The sequence below is a fragment of the Scyliorhinus canicula genome, chromosome 21 (assembly GCF_902713615.1).
Source record: "Scyliorhinus canicula chromosome 21, sScyCan1.1, whole genome shotgun sequence".
Lineage (NCBI taxonomy): Eukaryota > Metazoa > Chordata > Chondrichthyes > Carcharhiniformes > Scyliorhinidae > Scyliorhinus > Scyliorhinus canicula.
The window spans coordinates 19,918,030-19,945,543 of record NC_052166.1 but is presented as its reverse complement, the minus strand read 5'-3'; the positions used below and the strand labels follow the sequence as shown (position 1 = coordinate 19,945,543).

The following is a 27,514-nucleotide window of genomic DNA, read 5'->3' as shown; positions in this document are numbered from 1 at the left end:
CTGGAAAAGCGGGGGAAGGTGGACAAAATGGCACCCGGTGGAGCCCCTGAGGAGTGGAGGCAGTGGGCGGAGGAGCAGCAGGCGGCCCTTCCGCGCTATTTTACGGAGCTGAAAAGGGAGTTACTGGAATCCCTGAAGGTTACGACAAGTAAGCTGCTGGAGACCCAGACAACCCAGGGTGCAGCGATACTCGAGTTGCAGCATCAGGCCTCTGAGCGTGAGGATGAGGTCTCGGCCCTCGTGGGGAAGGTGGAGATGCACGAGGCGCTCCACAAAAAGTGGCAAGATCGTTTCGAGGAGGTGGAGTTTTGATCAAGGAGGAAGAACTTGCGGATCCTGGGCCTCGGAGGGGCTGGAGGGGTCGGATCTGCCGGCCTATGTGGCCGTGATGTTGAACTCGCTGGTGGGGGCAGGATCCTTCCATCTGCCCCTGGAGCTGGAGGGGGCCCATAGAGTACTGGCCAGGCGGCCTAAGGCGAATGAACCCCCGCAGGCGGTGCTGGTGCGGTTCCATCGGTTCAGTGACCGGGAGTGTGTGCTGAGATGGGCCAGGAAGGTGAGGAGCAGCAAATGGGAGAATTCGGTAGTGCGCATCTACCAGGGCTGGAGTGCAGAGGTGGCTAAGCGGAGGGCCGGGTTCAACCGGACGAAGGCGGTGCTCCACGGCAAGCAGGTGAAATTCGGCATGCTGCCGCCAGCGCGTTTGTGGGTCACCTACAAGGACTGGCATTACTATTTTGAGTCCCCGGAGGAGGTGTGGGCCTTTGTGCAGGCTGAAAAGTTGGACTCGAACTAGGGATTGGGGGCTGTGGAGGTTTTTTGTATCACTGTTTATGCTGTTGCTGGTTATTCTGCTTGTTATTTTTTCCCGCTTTCGGATGATGTTGGTTATGGCTTTGTTTTTTTAAAGGGGGTGTCGGGATCTGTGGTTGTTTGTTTTTGTTTGTACGGGGTTGGTGGATGGGTTGGGACTGCTATTTGGGAGCTGCATTGAGGGGGTGGGGTGGGGCACTGGGAAAGCGCGGGCTTTCCTCTGGTTTCCCACGCTGCGGGACGAGGGGGGTGGAGCTGGAGGCAAGGGGCGTGGATATCAGTTCCGTTTTCCCACGCTGGAGCGGTACCAAGGAGCTGCTGCAGGGGGGATGGGTGACCCCATATCGGATGGGGTCAGAGTTAGGGCGGGAGCTGCCGGGGTCAGCAGAAGTCAGCTGGCTCACGGGAGTATTATGGAGGGAGCGTCGCGGCTAGGAGGGGTCCTAGCCCGGGGGGGGGATACCGGGTTGCTGCTGGATTGGCCAGGGTGGAGCTGGGGTGGGTCGAGGTGAGGTTCTATCGCCGTGGGAAACGGGCCGAGTGGGGGGTGCTGGCCAGGGGCGAACAGTCGATGGGCTATGGCTAGTCGACGGCTGCCCCCTGATCCGGCTGATCACGTGGAACGTGAGGGGGTTAAATGGGCCGGTTAAGCGGGCCCGGGTGTTTTCGCATCTGATGGGGCTGAAGGCGGACGTGGCCATGCTCCAGAAGGCTCGCCTGAAGGTGGCGGACCAGGTTCGTCTGAGGAAGGAGTGGGTGGGGCAGGTTTTCCACTCAGGGCTCGACTCGAAGAACCGGGGGGTGGCGATCCTGGTGGGGAAGAGGGTGGCATTTGAGGCGTCTGAGGTTGTGGCTGATAGTGGCAGCAGATATGTGATGGTGAGCGGTAAGCTGCAGGGGGAGAGGGTGGTGTTGGTAAATGTGTATGCCCCAAATTGGGATGATGCTGGTTTCATGAGGCGTATGTTGGGCCGCATTCCTGACCTGGAGGTGGGGGGCACTTCAATACCGTGCTGGATCCCCTACTGGATCGTTCTAGTTCTAGGACAGGCAGGAGGCCGGCGGCGGGCAAGGTGTTGAGGGGGTTTATGGACCAGATGGGATGGGTGGATCCCTGGAGGTTTGGGAGGCCGAGGGCTCGGGAGTACGCTTTTTTTCTCCCACGTGCACAGGGTTTATTCCCGTATTGATTTCTTTGTCCTGAGTAGGGGGTTGGTCCCGAGGGTGGAGGATGCCGAATATTCGGCTATAGTGTTTTCGGACCATGCTCCGCATTGGGTGGATCTGGAGATGGGGGAGGTGCGGGACCAGCCCCCCGCTTTGGGGGAATTCAGAATGTCCAATTCACCTAACAAGCATGTCTTTCGGGACTTGTAGGAGGAAACCGTAGTACCCGGAAGAGAACCCCATGCAGACACGGGGAGAACGTGCAGACTCCACACAGACAGTGACCCAAGCCGGGAATCATGTGGGATCCTGGCTCTGTGAAGCAACAGTGCTAACCACTGTGCTACCGTGCCACCAGTGATGAAGCCGTACATGTAAAAAGCTTGGTTAGTCGACCAAGTTGGATCCCAGGATTTATTGTCTTGCATACCAAGTATACATGGAGGGATGGATTGTTCGTAAACATGTGACCACTGGAGAAGTAGTGACACTCTTAACAGTCAATATTGCCATCAAGAAATGCTTTCAAAGGGTGGCATGGTGGCACAGTGGTTAGCACTGCTGCCTCAGGGCACCGAGGACACAGGTTCGATCCCAGCCCTGGATCACTGTCCGTGTGGCATTTGCACATTCTCCCCGTGTCTGAGTGCGTCTCACCCCGACAACCCCAAGATGCACAGGGTAGGTGGATTGGCCATGCTAAATTTCCCCTTAATTGGTAAAAATAAAAATAAAAATAAATGCTTGCAAAACTGTAAGCACCAAAGTATTTGTTTGACCTGTTGTACACACGTCTCCGAAGCAAATACTCATGAACTGCCTGTCCCAAAAGAGATACCTGTTATTATCGATACTGGTAACATCTCAAAGTATCAAAGAATAGAAGCGTCTCAATGTCTAGAATTATGCCGCTGTACCAGAAAGAAAACCTCTTCAAAAACGTGATTTGTAATTATTGAAACTATGTATATAGTCGGTAATTATAATTCAGGACTTGTTGCATATTGTACTCATGCTGAATCATTGGGTTGAACACAATAATCAAAAGTTTATAAATGGTTGTTAACTGTACAAAGGGTTGCCATGATGTGGAGATGCCAGCTTTGGACTGGGATGGGCACAGTAAGAAGTCTTATAACACCAGGTTAAAGTCCAACAGGTTTGTTTCGAATCACAAGCTTTTGGAGCGCAGCTCCTTCTTCAGGTGAATTCACCGGAGAAAGGAGTTGTGCTCCAAAAGCTAGTGATTTGAAACAAGCCTGTTAGACTTTAACCTGGCGTTGTAAGACTTCTTACTGTACAAAGGGTAGATCTAGACTGACTAAGCCTCAAAATAGCTGATGAAGTCTCAAACTATTACATGATTCAACTCTTAAAAGGGACCATGCAACAGCACAGCAATTTCAACCAACATATGCAACAGTAATTATTTCTCAGATTTTGGTATTGTTTTCTACTCACCTTTCTAAAGGAATTTGGCAAAAAGGATTGATGAAAGGTTATTAAAGGGGGAGGGATTTGTTAATTCTCACTTTAAGACCAGCCTTACGGAGTATGGGTCAAGTGGTTTAAACAACTGATCAACATCTAGTGCGGGGAATCTCTCCAACTTAGAAGGAGTGAACTATGGACTAGCTAGAAACAGGCAGCTAATGAAGCAGCCCTGTAAATAAAGTTTTATTGTTCAACTTAAGAAGCCTCTGGGAGTACATCATCACACCCACCATTGAATTTACAACCCAAAATAGCCCAAGACCCTCACCGAGAAATTACCTGTTTGCTGAATTCCATCACAGCCTTCTCAGAATCAAACATGACTGACCAATTCTGCCGCTGGTCATCGTAAAATACACAGTAATTGTTAGCTTGAACCTGAATGGAATGAACATTAAGATGGGTTAGCAGTGTGACTTCCACTGAACTTCTCATTATGATGATGCAGTCCAGAACCGATCACAGACACTGCCGCTCACAGGCCTATCCTGATGTGTATCAAGTTAACTGCTTTCAAGGAGAACACCCAATAAAGGTGCTACAATTGGTCCCAAATACTCCGAGTTCAGCAGGAAAGGGAGAAAAACAGAGAGCCGAATGGTTAAAATCAAAAAATCCATCTCCCGATTGCTGTGCAGACATTACACCACAATGTGGTCTTTGGACACGATGGAACAATGTTATGTTACATGATATAGTTGAGGAGCCACCTTACATTTTCAGAGCTCACATGCAAGAATAATCACTGGGTTTGAAGTACTGGACTAAGAGCAACTGCAGTACTGTACCAAAAATCTGTGACACCTCCAGAATGAAAAAAATGTCACACGACTAGGGAAGTGGATTGAAGTGTACAAAGACAGAAAAAAGGTGTGGTCTAAAAATCAGCCGGTTAATACAACCACTGTGCTATTCAAAATACAAAGCAGTTACAAAAATTAACTCACTATCTAACGTTGGACAATGACAAGAGGAACAAGATGACCTTGGTAAGAAGTGTGCCACTTCCTAAAATTTAGCTTTCAGATCAAGCCTCCAACAGCAGCTTAGGTCATCAACAAAGGGGAGAGCCCAACAAGCTCCCAGTACCACAGTCAACATAAATATAAACTGAACACGTTTAAATGATAATCAGAATCCCACTAATTTTAAATGAAAAATATTCATCAAATTAATCAATACCCAATATCTTTTTGTTAATAAATACTACAGGTTGAACACATTACATCAACAAAGATTACTTGAAACTCCAACATCCTTCCTCAACTTCAACAACGTTGAAGCTAATTTGCCAGGAAACTGATTTATGTCCAACTGTGTGGAGTCTGCACGTCCTCCCCGTGTGTGCGTGGGTTTCCTCCCACAGTCCAAAGATGTGCAGGTTAGGTGGATTGGCCATGATAAATTGCCCGTAGTGTCCTAATAGTAAGGTTGGGGGGGGGGGGGGGGGGGGGGGGGGGGGGGAGGGGGAGGGGGGAGAGAGAGAGAGAGAGAGAGAGAGAGAGAGAGAGAGAGAGAGAGAGAGAGAGAGAGAGAGAGAGAGAGAGAGAGAGAGAGAGAGAGAGAGAGAGAGTTGTTGGGTTACGGGTATAGGGTGGATACGTGGGTTTGAGTAGGGCGATCATAGCTCGGCACAACATCGAGGGGCCTGTTCTGTGCTGTAATGTTCTATGTTCCTCAATAACTCCAATGAACCAGCATCCATTGAACTTGTATCTGAATGAAGGAAATTATTAAAAGGAGAAGTACAACTTTGAGCACTAAGGCGACTGAATTTTAAACCCTGAATTATGAACAAAATCATAGATAACAAGCCGTATTCAATAATCCCATATACTTCAGTCAAAAGGTTACTCACAGTAAAAGTGAACGTTGGATAGATGTGAGCAGCAGCAATCCGTTTCTGTTGGCTAGCATACAGGAGAATTTTGTACTTTAGGGACCAGAGAGGGAGAAAAAGAATCAGCTCACAGCAAAAAGATATACAGAATCATATGTTTCATTCCACCAACTGAAGAAAATACTACTTAGCACAGCACCCTCACTTTCTCTGATCAGTTAGACCCACCTCTGCAGAAGCATGGTTTCCAAGAATCGCTGCACCCAGCTTCCCTTGCTTCACATACTGACCATTCAGACTGTAAGACAATAAAGAATGTAATCAGTAACAGGTTCAAAACTCTACCCAGGACACATATATTCCAATTGTTTGTCAGAGCACCATGTCAACTGTCCCTCCCTTTATAAAAGAGAGTAGAAATTTCAATACATCAGGGATGAGGAACAATGACATGTTCTATAATAATCCTAACTCTCAAGGTGGACTAAGCACCTATTAAATCATCATTAAAAACCCTATAATATTAGTTTGGGAATCTGACCTTCAATAAGCTTTTCTACAAAAACTTTAAACTCAAGGATGAGCCACTCAACCATACACTGGAAGTTTCAACTCAATGGACTAATTAATCAAGGTGTTTGTTTGGTGGGGGAAGAGAGAGAGAGAGAGAGAGAGAGAGAGAGAGAGAGAGAGAGAGAGAGAGAGAGAGAGAGAGAGAGAGAGAAAAAGGAGAGAGAGAGAGAGAGAGAGAGAGAGAGAAGCGGCGCAAAGAATGCTAGGATCCCAAAGAAGGTCCTACTGAAAACAAAGTCCAAGGGAGGGCTAGCCCTCCCAAACCTACAGTACTAACACTGGGCGGCGACAGCAGAAAGAGTAATGGGATGGATTAAGGAGCCAGAAGCAGAGTGGGCAAACGCAGTGGCTTCCTGCAGGGGAACCCAACTCGGGGCCCTCGCCACGGCAGTACTCCCATCCCCACCCAAAAAACACTCCAGCAGCCCAGTGGTGGAGCCACCCTCCAGACCTGGAACCAGTTACGTTAGAAATTCGGCCTGACCGAAATGTCCAATATGCCATCTGCAACAATCATAGGTTCACGCCAGCAATCACTGACACCACCTTTAAAAGGTGGAGACAGGACGAGAGGACATTGATGGGCAGGGGCCTATACACCAACGACAGGGTCACAACACTGGACTAACCAACCGAGAGACTCCAGCTAGGTACGGGCAAGAAAATCAGATACTTGTACCTTAAAAACTTACTATGAAGGAGACAGGGACGTACCTGCGACCACCGCGACAGACGCTACTAGAGGAATTACTGGGCGCAAACATCCTAGGTGGAGGAAACTGTAGCGACATGTGTGAATGACTGGTAGAGTGGGCCGACACTGTACTGGACACGACGAGGAGGAAATGGAAGGAAGACTTGGGGCTCGAAATAGGGTGGGGACTCTGGAGTGAAGCACTACATAGGGTCAACTCCACCGCCACGTGTGCAAGACTCAACCTAACGCAACTAAAGGTGGTACATGGAGCCCACTTAACAAGAACCCGAATGAGCAGGGTCTTCCCAGACGTGGAGGACAGATGTGAACGGTGCCAAGGAGGCTCGACCAACCACGCCCACATGTTCTGGTCTTTCCCCAGACTTGCTGGGTACTGGACAGCCTTCTTCGAGGCAATGTCCAAAGTGGTGGGGATGAGGATGGAGCCATGCCCAAAAGTGGCAGTCTTCAGACTAGCCAGATCTATTCATGGGAAGGAGGACGGATGTCCTTGCCTTTGCCTCCCTGATCGTCCGCCGTAGAATCCTGTTCGGCTGGCGGTTAGCAGCATCACCTAAAGCTGCAGACAGGCTGTCCGACCTATCGGAATTCCTCCAAATGGAGCAAATCAAATTTGCCATCCGGGGGTCAGAAGATTGCTTCCTCAGAACATGGGAGCCATTCACCCAAGTGTTCCAGGACCTGTTTGTAGCCAACGAACAGAAAAATAGATAATCAAGCAGCCAAGACATGAGAAAAAGAGAAGGAAGAGAGGGAGGACACCCCCACCCCTGAGGGGGAGGGGGGAGCCAAACACAGCTGAAAAGAAAGGGGAGGTGCAGAGAGGGAGGGGGGAAAGGAAGAAGGGGAGGAGAATAACATAGAGGAGCCAGAGGGGAGGAAAGAGGATGGAACACAAACTGGAAGGAGAGCATGGGAAACGACCACAACAACCACAGTAGGGCAAAAGATAGTAAGAAAGTACAGGAGGTAGGAATGGCAGACGGCCGATGCAGAGGCAAACGCACAAAAACGAAAAAGAACCAACCGGTAGAAACAAGTAACATGAAGGGCACCACCCAGGCGCCTCTTCCACCCAGTTTTGTTTTGCCTGTTCTGTATGTATTTTTTTTTAAGAAACAGAAAAGGGGAGGAGAAAGCCTCCCCCAATGGCATGCAATAATGACATTTTCTCTCATTGCTTCTCTGTATATACACACCCCCTGGCTTTTCAGTTATGTAGTGGTTTTGTTATTTCTTTTTGATTTCTCGGTGTGTACATCTGTAAATATACCATGTATAAAACCCAATAAAAACATTCTTAAAAAACTGTACACTGGCTCCAAGCCCCATGGCAGATTGCTGACACATGAATTTCCAGAACCAAGATTAGCTTTAACCAGTCACTCCATCGTGCACTCGCACATAAAGGCCATTATCCAGGCTCAGTTGCTCTGCCTTCCACAATAGCACTTACTATTGGTAAGCATGCACTCCAGTTGCGAACAAGACTGCTGGTGGAGCAGCACCAGTTGATGACTTCTGTGAACCCGCTCCTACAAAGGAAAGAAATGAATGAATATATGAAACTAAACAAACCATGACATTCATTGGCACAGGACACAGGACGGAGTGGAGGGATGGCTCGAACTACCATTTGCAGTGGCAATCATCAAGGGGTGTGTGTGTGTGTGTGTGTGTGTGGGGGGGGGGGTTGTTTTTTTTTTATTTGTTTGGTGGTTGGGAGAAAAAAAATAAAGAGAGAGAGAGATGGCAGTGGACATCCGAGGGCAGGCCTGGAGGAGCGAGCGCGACATGGGGCTGGTTTAAAAAGGGGTATGACGGATCGGCGGGGGGGGAGGGGGCCTGATCAGGCTGGTCACGTGGAATGTGAGGGGGCAGAATGGGTCCATCTGTTCTCCAGGGCAGCGGTGGCGAGTGTTCGGGTGAACCGGATGAGTTTGGGGTACTTTGGGCTAGATTGTGGGACAAGACAGGGGTGCCCGCTCTCCCCCGTGGGCAGCATTGGAGGGATTATGGAGATTTTGAGGAAATTTGGCCTGTTTTTAAGGGTATAAAGTGAACATGGGAAAGAGTGAGGTGTTCCCGATCAATGCCAGAGGGCTAGAGGGGTGATTAGGGGAGTTGCTGTTCAGGATGGTGGGCCGCGTTAGGTATTTAGAAATCCGCATGGTGCGGAGTTAGAACATAGAACATAGAACATAGAACAGTACAGCACAGAACAGGCCCTTCGGCCCTCGATGTTGTGCCGAGCAATGATCACCCTACTTAAACCCACGTAACCCGTATACCCGTAACCCAACAATCCCCCCATTAACCTTACACTACGGGCAATTTAGCATGGCCAATCCACCTAACCCGCACATCTTTGGACTGTGGGAGGAAACCGGAGCACCCAGAGGAAACCCACGCACACACGGGGAGGACGTGCAGACTCCACACAGACAGTGACCCAGCCGGGAATCGAACCTGGGACCCTGGAGCTGTCAAGCATTGATGCTAACCACCATGCTACCGTGAGGCCCCAGCTACACAGATTGGGTCCAGCTACACAGATTGAACTTGGTTCGATTGGCGGAGGGAATGAAGGCACATTTTAAGAAGTGGGATGAGCGCATGCAGACAGTGAAAATGACAGTGCTGCCAGGTTTCTGTTCATGTTCCAGGACCTCCCTATCTTTGTCCCCAAGTCCTTTTTAGGAAGATTTTTAGGCGGCGTCAAGTACGGGAACGATTTTGAGAGCTCTGTTGTTGGCATCTCTTCCGTTTTCACCGGCCAGGTATTCCAAGAGTCAGGTGGCAATGTCGGCAATGCGGGTGTGGAATCAGTGCAGACAACATTTTGGGCTAGAGGACATGACGCTGTGGGTGCCAATATGAGACAACCATAGGATTGTGAGGACGTGGCTGGATGTGAGGTTTCAGGGGTGGCGGCAGGTGGGGAATCGAGTATTTTAGGGACTTGTTTATAGGGGGAAAATTTGCGGTGAGGGATTTCAGGAGGACAGAGGTGCCGTCCTTCCCAGGGCTGCTAACTCCGGTGTTGCAGGATAAGCTGTTGTCGGAGGACAAAACAGCGGATATATGCAAGGAATTGATGGAGAGGGAGGGCGGACTGGTGGAGGAGATCAAGTGTAAGTGGGAGGAGGAGCTGGGAGGGGAGGTGTGGGCCGGGACATTGACGGAGGCCTTGCGGAGAGTGAACGTGTCCTCGTCGTGTGAGAGGTTAAGCCTTATCCAGTTTAAAGTGGTGCTTAAGGTTCTTTGCGAGGTGGAAGACAGGTGTGGGTGGTGCACAGGGGTGCCCCGCGACTCACATCCATATGTTCTGGGCGTGTCCAAGGCGGACACCGTTCTGGCAGGGGTTCTCAGATGTTATATCTGAGGTTCTGGGTGTCGGCGAGTCCAGAAGTGGCGACATCTGGTGTGTCGGAAGACCCGGGAGACAGGGGTGTGGGTTAGTAACATGGCAGAATTTGTGAGATTGGAGAAGCTAAAGTTCACTCTGCGGGGTGTTGGTATCAGGGGCGTTTGGGGATCTGTGGTTATTTGTTTCGGTTGATATGTTGTTCTTCTGATATTTTGTATATATATGTAAAAAGCCTCGAGTAAAAAATTATTTTTTTTTTTTTTAAATGGGAGCAACTGAACAGCAAGGCACAGGTGGCCATGTGTGGGAGAGGGTAGGGTTCAGTTGGGACAAGCCATGGAGCTGTAAAACAACGAACAAACTACAAAAGTAGAGTAACCCAAAACATTAACTGTGCCTCTCCACAGATGCTGCCAGATATGCTGAGTTTACCCAGCATTTTCTGTTTTTCTTTTTCAGATTTCCAGTATCCACAATATTTTGCTTTTGTTTATACAAAATGGAACGGTGGGAAGTCATGTGATGAAACTCCAGGGCTTTGTCAAAGCCAAGTTGGCAACTTAATCCTGAAAGTGGTCGGCATATAAATAGTCGATGTGCCATTGGTGAACACAATCACCATTGTCTCCAGTGCATTTTGACTCCCTGCAGATCAAAGAGGACCTCCCTTAAATTGTCCTCAGGCATTTTGCCTCTCTTCGAATGTATATCTGCCAGAGAGATGGAGGACCATTGGGAGGAAGGCGTATGGATGTCCTGGCTCAATGGATCACCTAGTCGTCTCCCTGGAACAGGCAGAATTCCATCCACCAGAATAACATGAACTCCTCTAATTCCATATACTTACCAGGAGGTGGTGTCCCTTTCTTCGGCTGCTTGGGGGCAGTGTACTGGAAGGACTCATTCCCCTGACCTGTGGAAGCCTGATCCATCCCAAAGAGTGAGGCCAGTTTGGACCTGCAGAGGGAAAGTGCAAAAGTCAGCAAATAATCCAGGAGGAAGTTGCAAATTTTGAGCAATCTGCAAGTCTGCAGTAAAGCCCCAGTTGATTACTTGCAACATTTCTTATGGTCTTGTGAGAAGCATAATTTTTTTTTGAAACATGGCCAGAATTCTCCAGCCGTTTGCCAGGCATGGGATTCCGCTGTCCCGCCAACTGCACGCCCACGTGTTTCCCGGCAGTGTGGTGTAGCTTCAATGGGAAATCCCACTGACTGCAGTGGGAGGACATAGAATCCCATCCAGAAATCTGGGAAACCAAAAATAAGACAAAATTTTAAAATAGAAAACTCTACCTGAATCTCTAAATAATAAAGCTCTTTCGTTTGCAATAACACTGGATTCATGAGGAACTGCAGTCTGTATTAAAGGTTTGTGTGGGGGGGGGGGGGGGGGGGGGGGGGGAAGGAGGAGGAGAACAGGACAGGAGACATGGCAATGTTAGATAAGGACAGGGAAGTCGGCCTACGCATTTAAGAAATGTTAATATGTTAAACTGTGAAAATTACAAGTGCTTCAATAAGGGGGGGGGGAAAGAAAGAGAGAGAGAGAGAGAGAGAGAGAGAGAGAGAGAGAGAGAGAGAGAGAAAGAAATACTTTGATCATCCATCTCGTATGCCCAGCCAATCGAATTTACAGCACAGAACCAGACTTGTTAGCCCAAATGGTCTAAGCCATTGCTGTGTTCCGCATGAAATGCTTCCCATTCCAATTACCTCTCCCCACACTGTCATATCTCAAGCTAAGCCACAGTTTTCTAACCTTTCTTTATTGTATGATCACAGTCAATAAAGTGCAGCTGGAGGCAACGGAAACAAGGACAGATGGCTCAAAGTACAGAAAGGCTTAATTGACAAGCATTTGAGTTGTGATTCATCAGGGACAAAAGTTGCCAAGCTGCTTAATGTATGGAAAGGAGAGCCAATTTACAGGCAGCACGGTAGCATAGTGATTAGCACAGTTGCTTCACAGCTCCAGGTTCCCAGGTTCGATTCCCGGCTTGGGTCACTGTCTGTGCGGAGTCTGCACGTTCTCCCAGTGTCTGCGTGGGTTTCCTCCGGGTGCTCCGGTTTCCTCCCACAGTCCAAAGATGTGCAGGTTAGGTGGACTGGCCATGATGTCCAAAATTGCCCTTAGTGTTGGGTGGGGTAACTGAGTTATGGGGATAGGGTGGAGGTGCGGTTGGGAAGGGTGCTTTCCAAGAGCCGGTGCACTCGATGGGCCAAATGGCCTCCTTCTGCACTGTAAATTCTATGAAACCAATGGGACTATTGCAGGAGTGAAGATTTCTTTCACAGTTGGTTTACCTCACCTTCAGAAATGACTGGTGTATACCTTAAAATTCTGTAAGAAGTCTTCTAACACCAGGTTAAACTTAAATGCTGGCAGAGCAGAGAATAAGGAAGAGATAGAACATAGAACATTACAGCGCAGTACGGGCCCTTCAGCCCTCGATGTTGCGCCGACCTGTGAAACCATCTGAAGCCTATCTGACCTACACTATTCCATTTTCATCCATATGTCTATCCAGTGGCCACTTAAATGCCCTTAAAGTTGGTGAGTCTCTACTGTTGCAGGCAGGGCGTTCCACACCCCTACTACTCTCCGAGTAAAGAAACTGCCTCTGACATCTGTCCTATCTCTACCACCCCTCAATTTAAAGCTATGTCCCCTCGTGTTGGTCATCACCATCCGAGGAAAGAGACTCTCACTGTCCACCCTATCTAACCCTCTGACTATCTTATATGTCTTTATTAAGTCACCTCTCAGCCTTCTCCTCTCTAACGAAAACAACCTCAAATCCCTGAGCCTTTCCTCGTAAGACCTTCCCTCCATACCAGGCAACATCCTAGTAAATCTCCTCTGAACCCTTTCCAAAGCTTCCACATCCTTCCTATAATGTGGTGACCAGAACTGCACGCAGTACTCCAGGAGCGGCCGCACCAGAGTTATGTACAGCTGCAGCATGACCTTGTGGCTCCGAAACTCAATCCCCCTACTGATAAAGGCTAGCACACCATATGCCTTCTTAACAGCCCTATTAACCTGGGTGGCAACTTTCAGGGATTTATGTACCTGGATGCCGAGATCTCTCTGTTCATCTACACTACCAAGAATCTTGCCATTAGCCCAGTACTCTGCATTCCTGTTACTCCTTCCAAAGTGAACCACCTCATACTTTTCCGCATTAAACTACATCTGCCACCTCTCAGCCCAGCTCTGCAGCTTATCTATGTCCCTCTGTATCCTATAACATCCTTCAGTACTATCCACAACTCCACCGACCTTTGTGTCATCTGCAAATTTACTAACCCATCCTTCTATACCCTCTTCCAGGTCATTTATAAAAATGACAAACAGCAGTGGCCCCAAAACAGATCCTTGCAGTACACCACTAGTAACTGAACTCCAGGATGAACATTTGCCATCAACCACCACCCTCTGTCTTCTTTCAGCTAGCCAATTACTGATCCAAACCGCTAAATCACCTTCAATCCCATACTTACTTATTTTCTGCAATAGCCTACCGTGGGGAACCTTATCAAACGCCTTACTGAAATCCATATACACCACATCAACCGCTTTACCCTCATCCACCTGTTTGGTCACCTTCTCAAAAAACTCAATAAGGTTTGTGAGGCATGACCTACCCTTCACAAAACCGTGTTGAGTATCGCTAATCAACTTGCTCTTTTCAAGATGATTATAAACCCTATCTCTTATAACCTTTTCCAACATTTTACCCACAACCGAAGTAAGGCTCACAGGTCTATAATTACCAGGGTTGTCTCTACTCCCCTTCTTGAACAAGGGGACAACATTTGCTATCCTCCAGTATTCCTGTCGACAAAGACGACATAAAGATCAAGGATACTGCATGAAGTTGGGTTGGGGGCAAGTGGATGGTGTCAGAGCAAACCGACAATTTGATAAGAGGGTGCAGGGTGGTGGGTTAGAAGATGGGGAAACAATCCAATGCCTTTACCAGCTGATCAGGTAAGGACACCGTGTTGAAGACCAGAAACTCCCAGGTTCTGCCTCTGGTTTAATTCAAACACGCCGGAGGGTCACAACAACTGGATTCACCACTGTTAGGCAGACAGAGATCAGAGTTAACACATATAATTCCTGTACTATACTGACCCTTCGGTTTCATTCCACATGTACTCGGTGCCCCAGCGTCCCAGCATGTCGGCCAGAGTCTGATGATCGCAAGGAGTATCAGTGCAGAATCATGATCAGAGAGTCAAATATCACAGTCTCACAGAATGAGATAGCTCAAGCGAAAAAAAAGTTGGAAGAGTCTGAAACGAGGCCCAAACAAATAGCAAGGATTCTCTCATGACTGCCTGTGCACTGGGTAATTTAAAGCATAGGATGGTTCTTAATGGAGTTACAGAATGTTCCACATTGGGACAGGCACTCCAAGCTCAATGACTAAACTGCTTTCATTCACTCCAGTACAAGATTTTTTTTGTAATCTGGAACACCCGAGGCACAACTGCATTCAGATTGTATGAATTACTAGATTTGCCAAACTTTTTTTTCCCCAACTTTTAGCTCTAGCTTGCTACATTTAGCTCCTCTCCCTTACACACCCCCCCCCCCCCCCCCATCCCCCAAAGGCCTACTTTTGTATGATCATTTAATATTGATCAATGGTAACGCAGCACACCAGTAATCAAAGGCACAACACAAAGTTTAGTATATTGAATTCACTTGCTGATATGGTGGAAGCCATTTTCATAACAGCAAATAAGGAACATAAAATAGAAAGCAATTCTGCCTGCATTGTCACACATATCACTGCAACTTTAAAATATGTCAGAGGCTGAATATTCAGCAAACTTCTCAGCTCCCAGCTCCCCAATAGACTTTCCACCACCTACAATAGCATACTTTGGGAGCTGGATAGAGTACAGAATAATTGCAAAGATGGGAGCAGCTCCAACACCATTAGCACATATTCTAGCTAAAACATCCATTTTTGTGACTGCAATGTGTACTTATCTACAGTTTCCATTGCAGCAAAAGCTTCTAAATCTGTGATCTTAGCCACCTAGAAAGGCATGGGCAGTAGATACATGGGAACACCACCATCTTCAAGTTCCCAAGTTAAAAAGACATATTGCAGTTGTTTCATTGTCACCAGGTCAAAATCCTGAAACCTCCCCCAACAGCATTACCGGAGTACTTCCACAACACAACTGCAGAAATTCAAGGCAGCCCACCACCACATTCTCAAGGGCTATGGGACACGGGCAATAAATACTGGTCTTGCCAGCTATAACCACATTGCAGTATTAATTAATAAAAACCTGTTTAGGTACCAGAGGATGAATATATGTAGCCCAGTTCGCCCAAACAAATACATACCTGATCTCAGACAACCTGACACATTCTTAATTTGAGTGCTGCTGAAAAGAGAAAAATGTTGCTGAGGTCTTGCACTCTTCAGGACAAATGAAAGAATGCCAAATTTCAAACAATCCCAATTTATACTGCAGGAGAAAAGGGTGCTGGGCGGCACAGTGGCGCAGTGGTTACCACTGCTGCCTTACGGCGCTGAGGGCCCGGCTCGATCCCAGCCCCAGGTCACTGCCTGTCTGGAGTTTGCACATTCTCCCTGTGTCTGTGTGGGTCTCACCCGCACAACCCAAAAAGACGTGCAGCATAGGTGGATTGGCCACACTAAATTGCTCCTTAATTCAGTGTTCTTCAAACTTTTTTTCCGGGGACCCATTTTTACCAACCGGCCAACCTTCGGGACCCAACCCGGCCAACCTTCGCGACTCACGCTGGCCGACCTGCGCGACCCACCATTTTCTCTTATTTGCTGTTGACAAAAATGGAGGAAATGGTTTTGGGTTCCTTTGGCCCTCGTACACAGTCCTCCAATGGAACCTGTTGGATGAAGGTGAAGCCTTTCCGGTGTCGGAAAGTATGGAGTCTCCATCTGTCCAAAGTTCTGAATTTTTTTCCTGTAAAATTTTATCAAATAACCCCACCCCCCCCACCCAACTTGTAAAAAAATAAATAAAATGAGTAAGATAAATGAAAAAAATGAATAAAAACCCCCCCGAACTTGTAAAAAAAATAAAATGAATAAAATAAATGAAAAAATAAAAATTAAATGAATAAAATAAATGAATAAAAACCACTGCAGAACTTGTAAAACAAAAAGCTGCAACCAAAAATAGTGGTCGCACTGCGCATGCGTGCCCGATATGCGCATACGCACCGATCATCGTGCGCGCATGCGGATGAATATTTTTTAACATGTTCGCAGAATGCGCATGCGCGGCGATCATCGTGCACGCATGCTCAGTGCTGCCGAATTTTTTTTTGTTGCAAAAACATGTTCCCCGGCCACTTGCAGCCGCCGTTATGAAAACCCGGCTGCTACGCGGGGATTTACGCGATCGGGAGCGCCACAGACAATGGCTCCGCGACCCTCCTGACACCCGCCCGCTACCCACCGACTTTGAAGAACACTGCCTTATTTGGGAAAAAAAGAATTGGGTACTCTAAATTTATTTGTAAATAAAGAGAAGAGGGAGCTGACAGTTTCAACTCTGATTAGCTAATGTGCTGCCATGGCAAAAGCAATTGGAAACTATAGGCTCCCCACGTAAATTACTGGAATTAACCATGAACAAGGCTTGAACATATACTGTTTCTTTGCAGAGAATAGTTCCATGTACGAATGTATGTCACTTCCAGCAAGAGTAAACTAGCCACATTACTAACTCAACTAATTATCTTAGATTGATTTCTCACGTAGTTGTTAGCACAGTCACCATTACTCTACAAGTGCTGCTCAATCATGGAATCACATATTCGGTTCACCTTTCAGCAATAATAAAGGAACAGATTTTGGAACATTTACAGAATTCAGGAGGGGAAAAACTCCACTGTAACCTGCAAGAGCAGTCATTTATTTCCTCCTTCTGGTACCTTCCCATCCTTCACCATTATCCAAGTACCCTGGAGGTTTCACTCTTTACCTCTTCCTTTTCTTCATCACATGCTGCCCTTCAGCAACATAACAAGCAAACATGGGTCAGCTTCCAAATGAATGACTCAAAGTTTCCACTTTGAGATCACTCTTTCTATTCTCTATTGTTGTTTGTGTCATTTATCCACAGAACACGTTAGCTCTTCAAAGAATTACGGTAAGATGGTTAAATATGATTTCCATTTCACAAAACCATGTTGACTCTGCCAGATTACCTTTTAACTTATCCAAATGCCCTGCTATAGCTTCTTCAATAATAGCTTCTGATATTCTACCCACATGTTAAGCTAACTGGCCTGTATTTCCCACTTTCTATCTTCCTATCTAAAGGGACCTTCCCCAAATCTAAGGGGCGCGATTCTCCACTGCCCACGACGGGTCGGAGAATAGCGGGAGGGCCTTCCCGACAATTTTCACGGCCTCCCGCTATTCTCCCCCCCCCCCCCCCCCCCCCCCCCCCTCCGGCCGCCCCCCGACACGAATCGCTGCTCGCCGTTTTTTTACGGCGAACAGCGATTCTCCGCAGGCCGATGGGCCGAATACCGCGGAGTTTACGGCCGTTTTCACGGCCGCGATCACACCTGCTTTCAGCGTTCGTGAAAACGGCCGCAAAGTGCCCGTCCCGGACAACCATGGCACCGATTGGCACGGACGTGCCAAGGGTGGCATGGGCCTGCGATCGGTGGGCACTATTTGTTCTTCCGCCGCCCCGCAGGATCAGTCCGCGGGGCGGCTGAGGGGCATGACGGCCCGCGCATGCGCGGGTCTGACGCGTCTGCGTGATGACGTCATCCGCGCATGCGCGGGTTGGAGCCGTCCAACCCGCGCATGCGCGGCTGACGTCATAAGAACATAAGAACTAGGAGCAGGAGTAGGCCATCTGGCCCCTCGAGCCTGCTCCGCCATTCAATGAGATCATGGCTGATCTTTTGTGGACTCAGCTCCACTTTCCGGCCCGAACACCATAACCCTTAATCCCTTTATTCTTCAAAAAACTATCTATCTTTACCTTAAAAACATGTAATGAAGGAGCCTCAACTGCTTCACTGGGCAAGGAATTCCATAGATTCACAACCCTTTGGGTGAAGAAGTTCCTCCTAAACTCAGTTCTAAATCTATTTCCCCTTATTTTGAGGCTATGCCCCCTAGTTCTGCTGTCACCCGCCAGTGGAAACAACCTGCCCGCATCTATCCTATCTATTCCCTTCATAATTTTAAATGTTTCTATAAGATCCCCCCTCATCCTTCTAAATTCCAACGAGTACAGTCCCAGTCTACTCAACCTCTCCTCATAATCCAACCCCTTCAGCTCTGGGATTAACCTAGTGAATCTCCTCTGCACACCCTCCAGCGCCAGTACGTCCTTTCTCAAGTAAGGAGACCAAAACTGAACACAATACTCCAGGTGTGGCCGCACTAACACCTTATACAATTGCAACATAACCTCCCTAGTCTTAAACTCCATCCCTCTAGCAATGAAGGACAACATTCCATTTGCCTTCTTAATCACCTGTTGCACTTGTAAACCAACCTTCTGTGACTCATGCACTAGCACACCCAAGTCTCTCTGAACAGCGGCATGCTTTAATATTTTATCGTTTAAATAATAATCCCGTTTGCTGTTATTCCTACCAAAATGGATAACCTCACATTTGTCAACATTGTATTCCATCTGCCAGACCCGAGCCCATTCACTTAACCTATCCAAATCCCTCTGCAGACTTCCAGTATCCTCTGCACTTTTCGCTTTACCACTCATCTTAGTGTCATCTGCAAACTTGGACACATTGCCCTTGGTCCCCAACTCCAAATCATCAATGTAAATTGTGAACAATTGTGGGCCCAACACGGATCCCTGAGGGACACCACTAGCTACTGATTGCCAACCAGAGAAACACCCATTAATCCCCACTCTTTGCTTTCTATTAATTAACCAATCCTCTATCCATGCTACTACTTTACCCTTAATGCCATACATCTTTATCTTATGCAGCAACCTTTTGTGCGGCACCTTGTCAAAGGCTTTCTGGAAATCCAAATATACCACATCCATTGGCTCCCCGTTATCTACTGCACTGGTAATGTCCTCAAAAAAAGCGTCAGCCGGCGTGACGCTTGGCACGCAGACTTAGCGACGGTCGCTAAGCCCGCGATGCCGTGCTTCACGGGGCCCCGCTGCTAGTCCCGCCCAGGGGGGAGAATCGGGTCCCGGGAGGGGGCGAGGAGGCTGCCGTGAAACACGGCCAGTTTCACGGCAGCCTTTACGACTCGCCACATTTGCGGAGAATCGCGCCCAAGGAGTTTTGGAAAATTAAAACCAATGCATCAACAATCTCACTCGACACTCTCACTCGACACTTCTTTTAGGAGTCCATCAAGACCTGGGCAGGTCCAACAATTTACTCACTACCACTTCTCTGGTGACTAATTTGCCTAAGTTTCTCCCTCCCTTCTAATTCCTGGTTAATAGCCGCTTCTGGGATGTTAATATCTGTTCAATTCATCTTCCATTTCCTTGTTTTCTATTATGAATTCTCCAGACTGACTTTCTATAGGACCAAAGCACTCTTTGTTAACTCGCTTCTCTCTTTTTTTTTTAAAGTACCTATAGAAACTCTTACCATTTCTGTCTAGCTTTCTCTTTCCCCTCCTTATTTATCTTTTAGTCATCCTTTGCTGTTCCTTGCATTCTGACCTGTCAGCTGTCTTTGCACAATTATATGCTTTTTCTTTAAGTTTGACACAGGGCAGCACGGTGGTGCAGCAATTAGCATTGTTGCCTCATGGCGCTGAGGTCCCAGGTTCAATCTTGGCTCTGGGTCACTGTCTGTGTGGAGTTTGCACATTTTTCCCCTTTTTGCATGGGTTTTGCCCCCACAACCCAAAGATGTGCAGGGTAGGCGGATTGGCCACACTAAGCAATTTGCCCCTTAATTGGAAAAAATTAATTCATTATTTTTTTAAGTTTGAAAATATATTTAACCTTTTGTAGTTAGCCACAGATGGTGGGTCCATCCCTCAAACTTTTTGGCACTTGCTGGAATGTATCTATTCTGTGCATTCAGAAATATACCCATTGCCACTACATCACTATTGACCTATACTTTAACCTAATTTGCCAATTGACTTTAGGCAGCTCAGTTTCCATGCATTTATAATTGCCCTCATTTAAGTTTATAGAAAGAGTCTCAGATCCACTCCTCTCTCTCCTCCAAACTGAATGTAAAATTCAGTCATAGTATGGTTGCTGCTACCTAGGGATGCCTTCACTTGGAGACCATATATTATATTGACTGGAAATCCCTTAGGGCTAGGTGTCTGGATGGTGAAGAATGTGTTAAGTGTGTCCACGAAGGTTTTTTGGAACAATATATGGATAGTCCAACTAAAGAGGGGGATATATTGGACCTAGTACTAGGGAACGAGCCCAACCAGGTCATCAACGTCAGAGTGGGAGAACATGTGACGAATAGTGACCACAATTCCGTAAGCTTTAGGATACTCATGGAAAAGGACGAGTGTTGTCCTAGGGTTAAGGTGTTAAATTGGGGGAAGACTAATTACAAACAGATTAAGCAGGATTTGGAGGCTGTTGTTTGGGAGAGGCTGTTTGAGGGCAAATCCACATTTGGCATGTGGGAGTCTTTTAAGGAGCAGTTGATGGGAGTGCAGGACAGGCATGTGCCGGTGAAAAGGAAGGACAGGAAAGGCATGATTTCGGGAATGAAGGATGACTAGGGAAATTGAGAATCTTGTCAAAAAGAAAAAAGATGCATATGGGAGGTACAGGCAACTAAAAACAGATAAAGCATTTGAGGAATACAAGGAGAGTAGAAAAGAGCTCAAGCAGGGAGTTACAAGGGCAAAAAGGGGTCATGAAATGCCCTTGGCAGACCGGATTAAAGAGAATCCCAAGGCATTTTATACGCATATTAGGAACAAGAGGGTAGCTAGAGAAAATTGGCCCACTCAAGGACAAAAGAGGGAAATTATGTATAAAATCAGAGGAAGTAGGCGAGGTCCTTAATGAGTATTTTGCATCGGTATTCACAAAGGAGAGAGACATGTTGATTGGTGGTGTCTCAGAGGGATGTGTAAACACTTTAGAACAGGTCGTTATTACGAGGGAGGAAGTGTTCGGTGTGTTAAAAAGCATTAAGGTAGAAAAACCCCCAGGGCCAGATGACATCTATCCCAGATTATTGAGGGAGGCAAGAGATGATATCGCTGGGCCTCTGACAGAAATCTTTGTGTCCTGATTGGCCACAGGCGAGATTCCAGAGGATTGGAGGATAGCCAATGTTATACCATTATTTAAGAAGGGTTGCAAGGATAATCTGGGTAATTATAAGCCAGTGAGCTTGACGTCAGTGATAGTGAAATCGTGGGAAAAGACTCTCAGAGATAGGATCTATGCACATTTGGAAGTAAATGGTCTCATTAGCGACTGGCAGCATGGTTTTGTGCGAGGGAGGTCATGTCTCACAAATTTGATTGAATCTTTTGAGAAGGTGACAAAAATTATTGATGAGGGAAAGGCTGTGAATATTGTCTATATGGACTTTAGCAAAGCATTTGATAAGGTCCCTCATGGCAGGCTGGTGCAAAAGATTAGATCACATGGGGTCAGGGGTGAACTAGCTGGATAGATCCAGAACTGGCTTGGCCATAGAAGGGTCCCTCGTGGCAGGCTGGTGCAAAAGATTAGATCACATGGGGTCAGGGGTGAACTAGCTGGATAGATCCAGAACTGGCTTGGCCATAGAAGACAGAGGGTATCAGTGGAAGGGTGTTTTTGCGAATGGAGGTCTGTAACTAGTGATGTTCCACAGGGATCAGTTCTGGGATCTCTGCTCTTTGTAATATATATAAATGACTTGGAAGAAAACGTAGCGGGTGTGATCAGCAAGTTTGCGGATGATACTAAGATTGTAGGAGTTGCGGATAGTGATGAATTGTTAGAGAATACAACAGGATATAGATAGGCTGCAAAATTTGGCAGAGAAATGTCAGATGGAATTTAACCCGGACAAATGCAAGATGATGCATTTTGGTAGATCCAATTCAGGTAGGAGCTATAAAATAAATGGCAGAAAAACAGGAGCAGAGAGACACAGAGATCTAGGCGTACAGATCCTTAAAAGCAGCAGCACAGGTGGAAATGGTGGTAAAGAAAGCATATGGCATGCTTGCCTTCATAGGACGGGGTATCGAATATAAAAGCTCAAAAATTATGTTACAATTATGTAGAACGTTGGTGAGCCCACATTTGGAATACTGTGACCAATTCTGGTCACCGCACTACCAGAAGGACGTGGAGGCTTTAGAGAGAGTAAAGGTTTACCAGGATGTTGTCTGGTATAGAGGGTATTAGCTATGAGGAGAGATTGAATAAACTGGAATTCTTCTCCCTGGAGAGACGAAGGCTGAAGGGCGACTTGATAGAAGTTTATAAAACTATTAGGGTGTAGATAGGGTGAACAGTTGGAGGCTTTTTCCCAGGGCGGAAATGACAATTACAAGGGGGCACAGGTTCAAGGTGAGGGGGGGGGGAAGGTTCAGTGGAGATGTGCGGGGGAAGTTTTTTTTTATATACACAGAGGGTGATGGTGGCCAAGTGAGGTGCTTAAGGCAGATATGTTAGCAATCGTTAAGACTTATCTGGATAGGCAAATGAATAGATGGGTATAGAAGGATACAGGCGGTTGGCCTAGATAGGACACGTGATCAGCGCAGGTTTGGAGGTCCTAAGGGCCTGTTCCTGTGCTGTATTGTTCTTTGTTCTATTACTCACATCTTGTTGCACAATATCAGGTTGCATGTAACCCGCTCCCTTCTTGGCTCCAGAACATGCCATTCCAAGAAACTATCCCGAAAACATTCAATGAACTTCTCAACTAGGCTACCTTTGCCCATCTGATTTTTCCAGTCTATATGTAAATTAAAATCTCCCATGATTATCACGTTGCCTTTCCAACATGCTCCAATTATTCCTTCCGCTGTGCTCCATGTGGTTACTGTTCAATTGCCTGTACACAGCTCCCACAAGTGACTTATTTCTTATCTCTACCCAAACCGCTTCCACATCCTGGTTTCCTGAACTTAAATCCTCCCTCTCTATTGTGCTAATACCATCATTAACTAACAGAGCTAGACTTCTGATGATGGGGATGTGCTGAGTAGTCGCACACCAGGTGGCTCTCCCCCGAAAGACAGAATAAGAGGCACTTTAGCTGAATTTAGACCACAAAAATCAAACTGAAACATCCCCTCACCCTTAACAAGAAATACAGCAAGGATGTCAGGAAGCACCAGTTCAAGAAACCGCAGAGACACCAAAAACTGTGGCAAGGGACAGGAGTGGTAAGCAAACGATCAGCAGACCCACAAAGCAAATGGTCCCCAGCTACCCCGAGGGGGTGAGACCGGCGACCTGAAAAGCGAGCTCCCCGCCTCCCCTCCCCTGGTGATGGATGGAAGACGTTCCACACCAGGGAACTGAAGGAGATGAGAGACGATATTCACGCCAAAATAAAGGCGGCAGTCGAAGTGGCAATGGCACAGTTGTCAAGGCTGTCAAAGCTCTGTGTTAGCTTTGTAGAGAGCTCCAGGTCCTCTGGTGAACAGCCAAAGAAAGCAGTATAAAGATGATTTCTTGAGGTATGGCCTTGTTAATTGTAAGAAGTCTTACAACACCAGGTTAAAGTCCAACAGGTTTGTTTCAAACACGAGCTTTCGGAGCACTGCTCCTTCCTCAGGTGAATGGAGAGGTATGTTCCAGAAAGATTTATCTAGACAAAGTCAGAGATGCCAGACAATGCTTGGAATGCGAACATTTGCGGGTAATCAAATCATTACAGATCCAGAGATGAGGGTAATCCCAGGTTAAAGAGGTGTGAATTCACCTGAGGAAGGAGCAGTGGTCCGAAAGCTCATGTTTGAAACAAACCTGTTGGACTTTAACCTGGTGTTGTAAGACTTCTTACTGTGCTCACCCCAGTCCAATGCTGGCATCTCCACATCTTGTTAATTGTGGCAAAGCAAATCAGGATGCTGAGCCCATGTGTGTTATATTTAGGGGAGTACTGACAAATGAGAGTTCAAATTCCACAAAAGGCATTTGAAGACTAAACATGACAAGTTCAAGGACAAACCTCTTGATTTTTTTCAAATGATGCAAAGAGAACATAAATCATCAGCTGAAGAAACATCACACTGAATGACAAAGCAAATGTGATTGTGAGGACCAAGCAGGCTCACTAGACTCATTAAAGGCAAGTGAAAATGGACAGAGCGAGGGGAGGGGCACACAGGAGGGAACGAGATCGCAGGAGACAATCAGGGAGGGGAGGTGGGGGTGGCCAGAAAGGAGGGGGAGGCTGGAGAACAGCCGAAACGCATAACAGGGGGTCTAGAGTAAGGCCACAAAGGACAGAACCTCCAAAGAAACACCAAAAACAGGAATGGGGGGAGGGGGAGGGGGGGGGGGGGGGGGGAGGGGAACCAATCTACAAACGGAGGAAAGGGAAGGGGAAATAACCGAATATATGTAAATAGATGACAATCGGCCACTGTATAAAATGTGACCTAAGAAAATATCTTATCGCAACAAAAAGGAGTGCGGGGGTGGGGTAATACCAATAGAAATGTCTTGTATGTTGTAACCGATGCACATACCTGTCTACTGTACAGTGTATAAAATGAAAAACTGCAATAAAAACATGTATTTAAATCTAACAGCCAGCCCCCACCTTTTCCTCACTTCCTATCCTTCCTAAATACCCTGTTCTCTTTATTACTTTGGTCACAATCCATATCCTCCTGCAGCCATGTCTCTGTAATGACTATCACGTTATACTTATTTATTTCTATGTTCGCTCAGTTCATTTTTGTTCCAAATGCTCCGTGCATTCAGATAGAGCTTTTAGTTTCATCCTTTTATAACCTCTAGTCTCATCCGTTCTATACAATTAGATTTTTTTTCTCTCTTCCTTCCTGTCTTTCATTTCCCATAACAATACCTTTCTCTATTGTCTTCTCTCTGCTCTTTGATTTACCACAACTTCCCAAATTTGATCCCTTGCCCCTACTATGTAGTTTAAAACCACTCTCTTCTTCTCTAGTTATGCAGCTCACAAGAACCTAGTGTTGTTCGGGTGTAGACTGTTTCAATGGTACAGATCCCACTTCCCCCAGTGCTGGAGCCAGTGCCCCATCAACCAGGACTCACTTTTCCAATACCACTCTGAGAAACACATTCATCTTTGTAATCGGATTTGTCCTATGCCAATTTGCACATGGCTCGAGTAACAATCCAGAGATTATGACCGTAGATCCTCAGTGACTATACAAAATATCCTTCCTTAGCCTACCTGTGCCGTTGGTACCTACATGGGCCACAATGACCAGGTTCATCCCTCCCACTGTAGGTTCCATCCAGCGGTATAGAGGGATACGGTACTAGGAGTGCTGAGGGTTTTGGCCAAGGGTGGCATCATGACCAGTACAGGCTTGGAGGACTGAAGGGCCTGTTCCTGTGCTGTACTGTTCTTCGAGGAGATTTCCCAAACCCAGTTGTCTGGACTCGCTCTCTGTGCTATGCTGCAGTGTCAACCCCTCTGACTATACTAATCCCTACTACCACTACATTCCTCTATTCTCCCCCAATCTGAATGGCTTCCTGTCCCATGGTCAGTCATTCATTCATCCATCCTGCAGCCCCACTCTCATCCAAACAAGCTGAAAAAACCTCAAACCCGTTAAGACAACTGTAAAGGCTAAGGCTCCTGTGCTCCTGCCCGGAATCCCCTTACCAGTCACTCGCAGTTACACTGACCAAATCAGAAGACCCTGTCCCAAGAGACATGAATGCCTCCTGGGAGAAATAATCCAGGTAACTTCCCACCTCCCTGATGCATTGCCATGTCTGTAGTTCAGCCTCCAACTCAAACTATTTGAGCCAAAAGCTGCTCAAACTTCAAGCAATTACTGCAAAGGTTTGCACCCTGGATCAAACTGGCATCCAGGAGCTCGCACATGTCGCAGCAGTGCTACATTACCTATGTTCTTTTTTTAATAAAGTACCTAATTCCTTTTTTCCCCAATTCAGGGGAAATTTAGCGTGGCCAGTCCACCTAGCCTGCACATCTTTGGGTTGTGGGGGTGAGACCCACGCAGACATGGGGAGAATATGCAAACTCCACACGGACGGTGACCTGGGGCCGGGATCGAACCCTCGTCCTCGGCGCCATGTGGCAGCAGTGCTAACCATTGCCCCACCATGCCACCTCCATCACCTGTGTTCTAATTAACTATTTAATTATGGGCGGCACAGTGGTTAGCATTGCTGCCTACGGCGCTGAGGACCCGGGTTCGAATCCCGGCCCTGGGTCACTGTCCGTGAGGAGTTTGCACATTCTCCGTGTCTGCGTGGGTTTCACCCCCACAACCCAAAGATGTGCAGGATAGGTGGATTGGCCACGCTAAATTGCCCCTAATTGGAAAAAATTATTGGGTACTCTAAATTTATTTTTTTTTTAAACTATTTAATTATGTATTTTATTTTTGTTTTTATATATTTTCTTAAACTTACCACCAGTTTCTAGACTATTTTGAACCTTAGGAATAGAATGAACCGTAGTCACATACCAGAGAAGGGAAGCAATGGAGGCAGTTCATTGGACTAGTAATCCAGAGACCCAGGTTTAAATATCACCAAGGCAGACGGTGGAATTTGAATTCAATAAAAATCTAGAATTAAAATCTGAAATTAAAAGTCTAATGATGAAACCAATGTAAATTGAGGCGGAGAAGGTTAGAAAGAAAAAAAGCAAAGAACACCTCTTTGCCTTTCTTTCCCAACTCCCTAAATTACCCAACTCCCAGCACTCTTGCAATAAAGCACCTGTTTAATCCTATGCACCAAATTCGTAAATACATTTATTTTCATTGAAGCTGAAACAAACTTCAGTTCAACTCTGAGCAAACTCTGAAACTAAACATTCAATCCATGAGCTGAATACCCCATAATAAAGTGAAATATATTCTATTCTCACAGCCTGGTTTAGATTTCTCCTACGGTAACTTTACTTCAGAAATGCCATTTTACATAAAATCAATCCATCTCATCTTCTACCAACATCCACCTACCTATTACCCATGTCATTGCCAACTTCCACTGGCTGCCTGTCTGTCAATTGGATACATTAAAAATCCACACCCTCATTTACATATCCCTCCCATGGCCTGGGCACAGTTTCCAAATTTGCAGTCTTCTTTTCTTCTTCTTCTTTTTCTGTCTGCTAGACCTCAGAAAAATACTTTTCACTGTACTTCGGTATATGTGGCAATAAATCAAATCAAAATCAAGCAATCAGCCAGACATCCCCGTGCACTTTCTCCAATCTTTCGATTCAAACCGAATACCCCAGTTCTTCTAAAATTCTGAAAATTTCCTAACTGTTCACTTGGCTTAACCACCTTCAAAAAACCTCCTTATATGTACCCCTTCAACCATGCCTT

The 27,514-nt window shown here is 46.7% G+C and overlaps 1 protein-coding gene across 2 annotated transcripts in view; it reads right to left on the bottom strand.

Annotated features, from left to right (window-relative positions):
* fkbp15a (FKBP prolyl isomerase family member 15a) overlaps positions 1 to 27,514 on the bottom strand; it is a 120,334-nt gene that overhangs the window by 81,485 nt on the left and 11,335 nt on the right. For both annotated transcript variants that reach the window (XM_038781516.1, XM_038781518.1), the window contains exons 2-6: positions 10,823 to 10,932; positions 8,062 to 8,140; positions 5,543 to 5,612; positions 5,333 to 5,407; positions 3,754 to 3,852 (exon numbers count right to left, since the gene is read on the bottom strand). In XM_038781516.1, the coding sequence (XP_038637444.1) occupies positions 3,754 to 3,852; positions 5,333 to 5,407; positions 5,543 to 5,612; positions 8,062 to 8,140; positions 10,823 to 10,932 (433 nt within the window). The remainder of the gene's footprint in view (positions 1 to 3,753; positions 3,853 to 5,332; positions 5,408 to 5,542; positions 5,613 to 8,061; positions 8,141 to 10,822; positions 10,933 to 27,514) is intronic.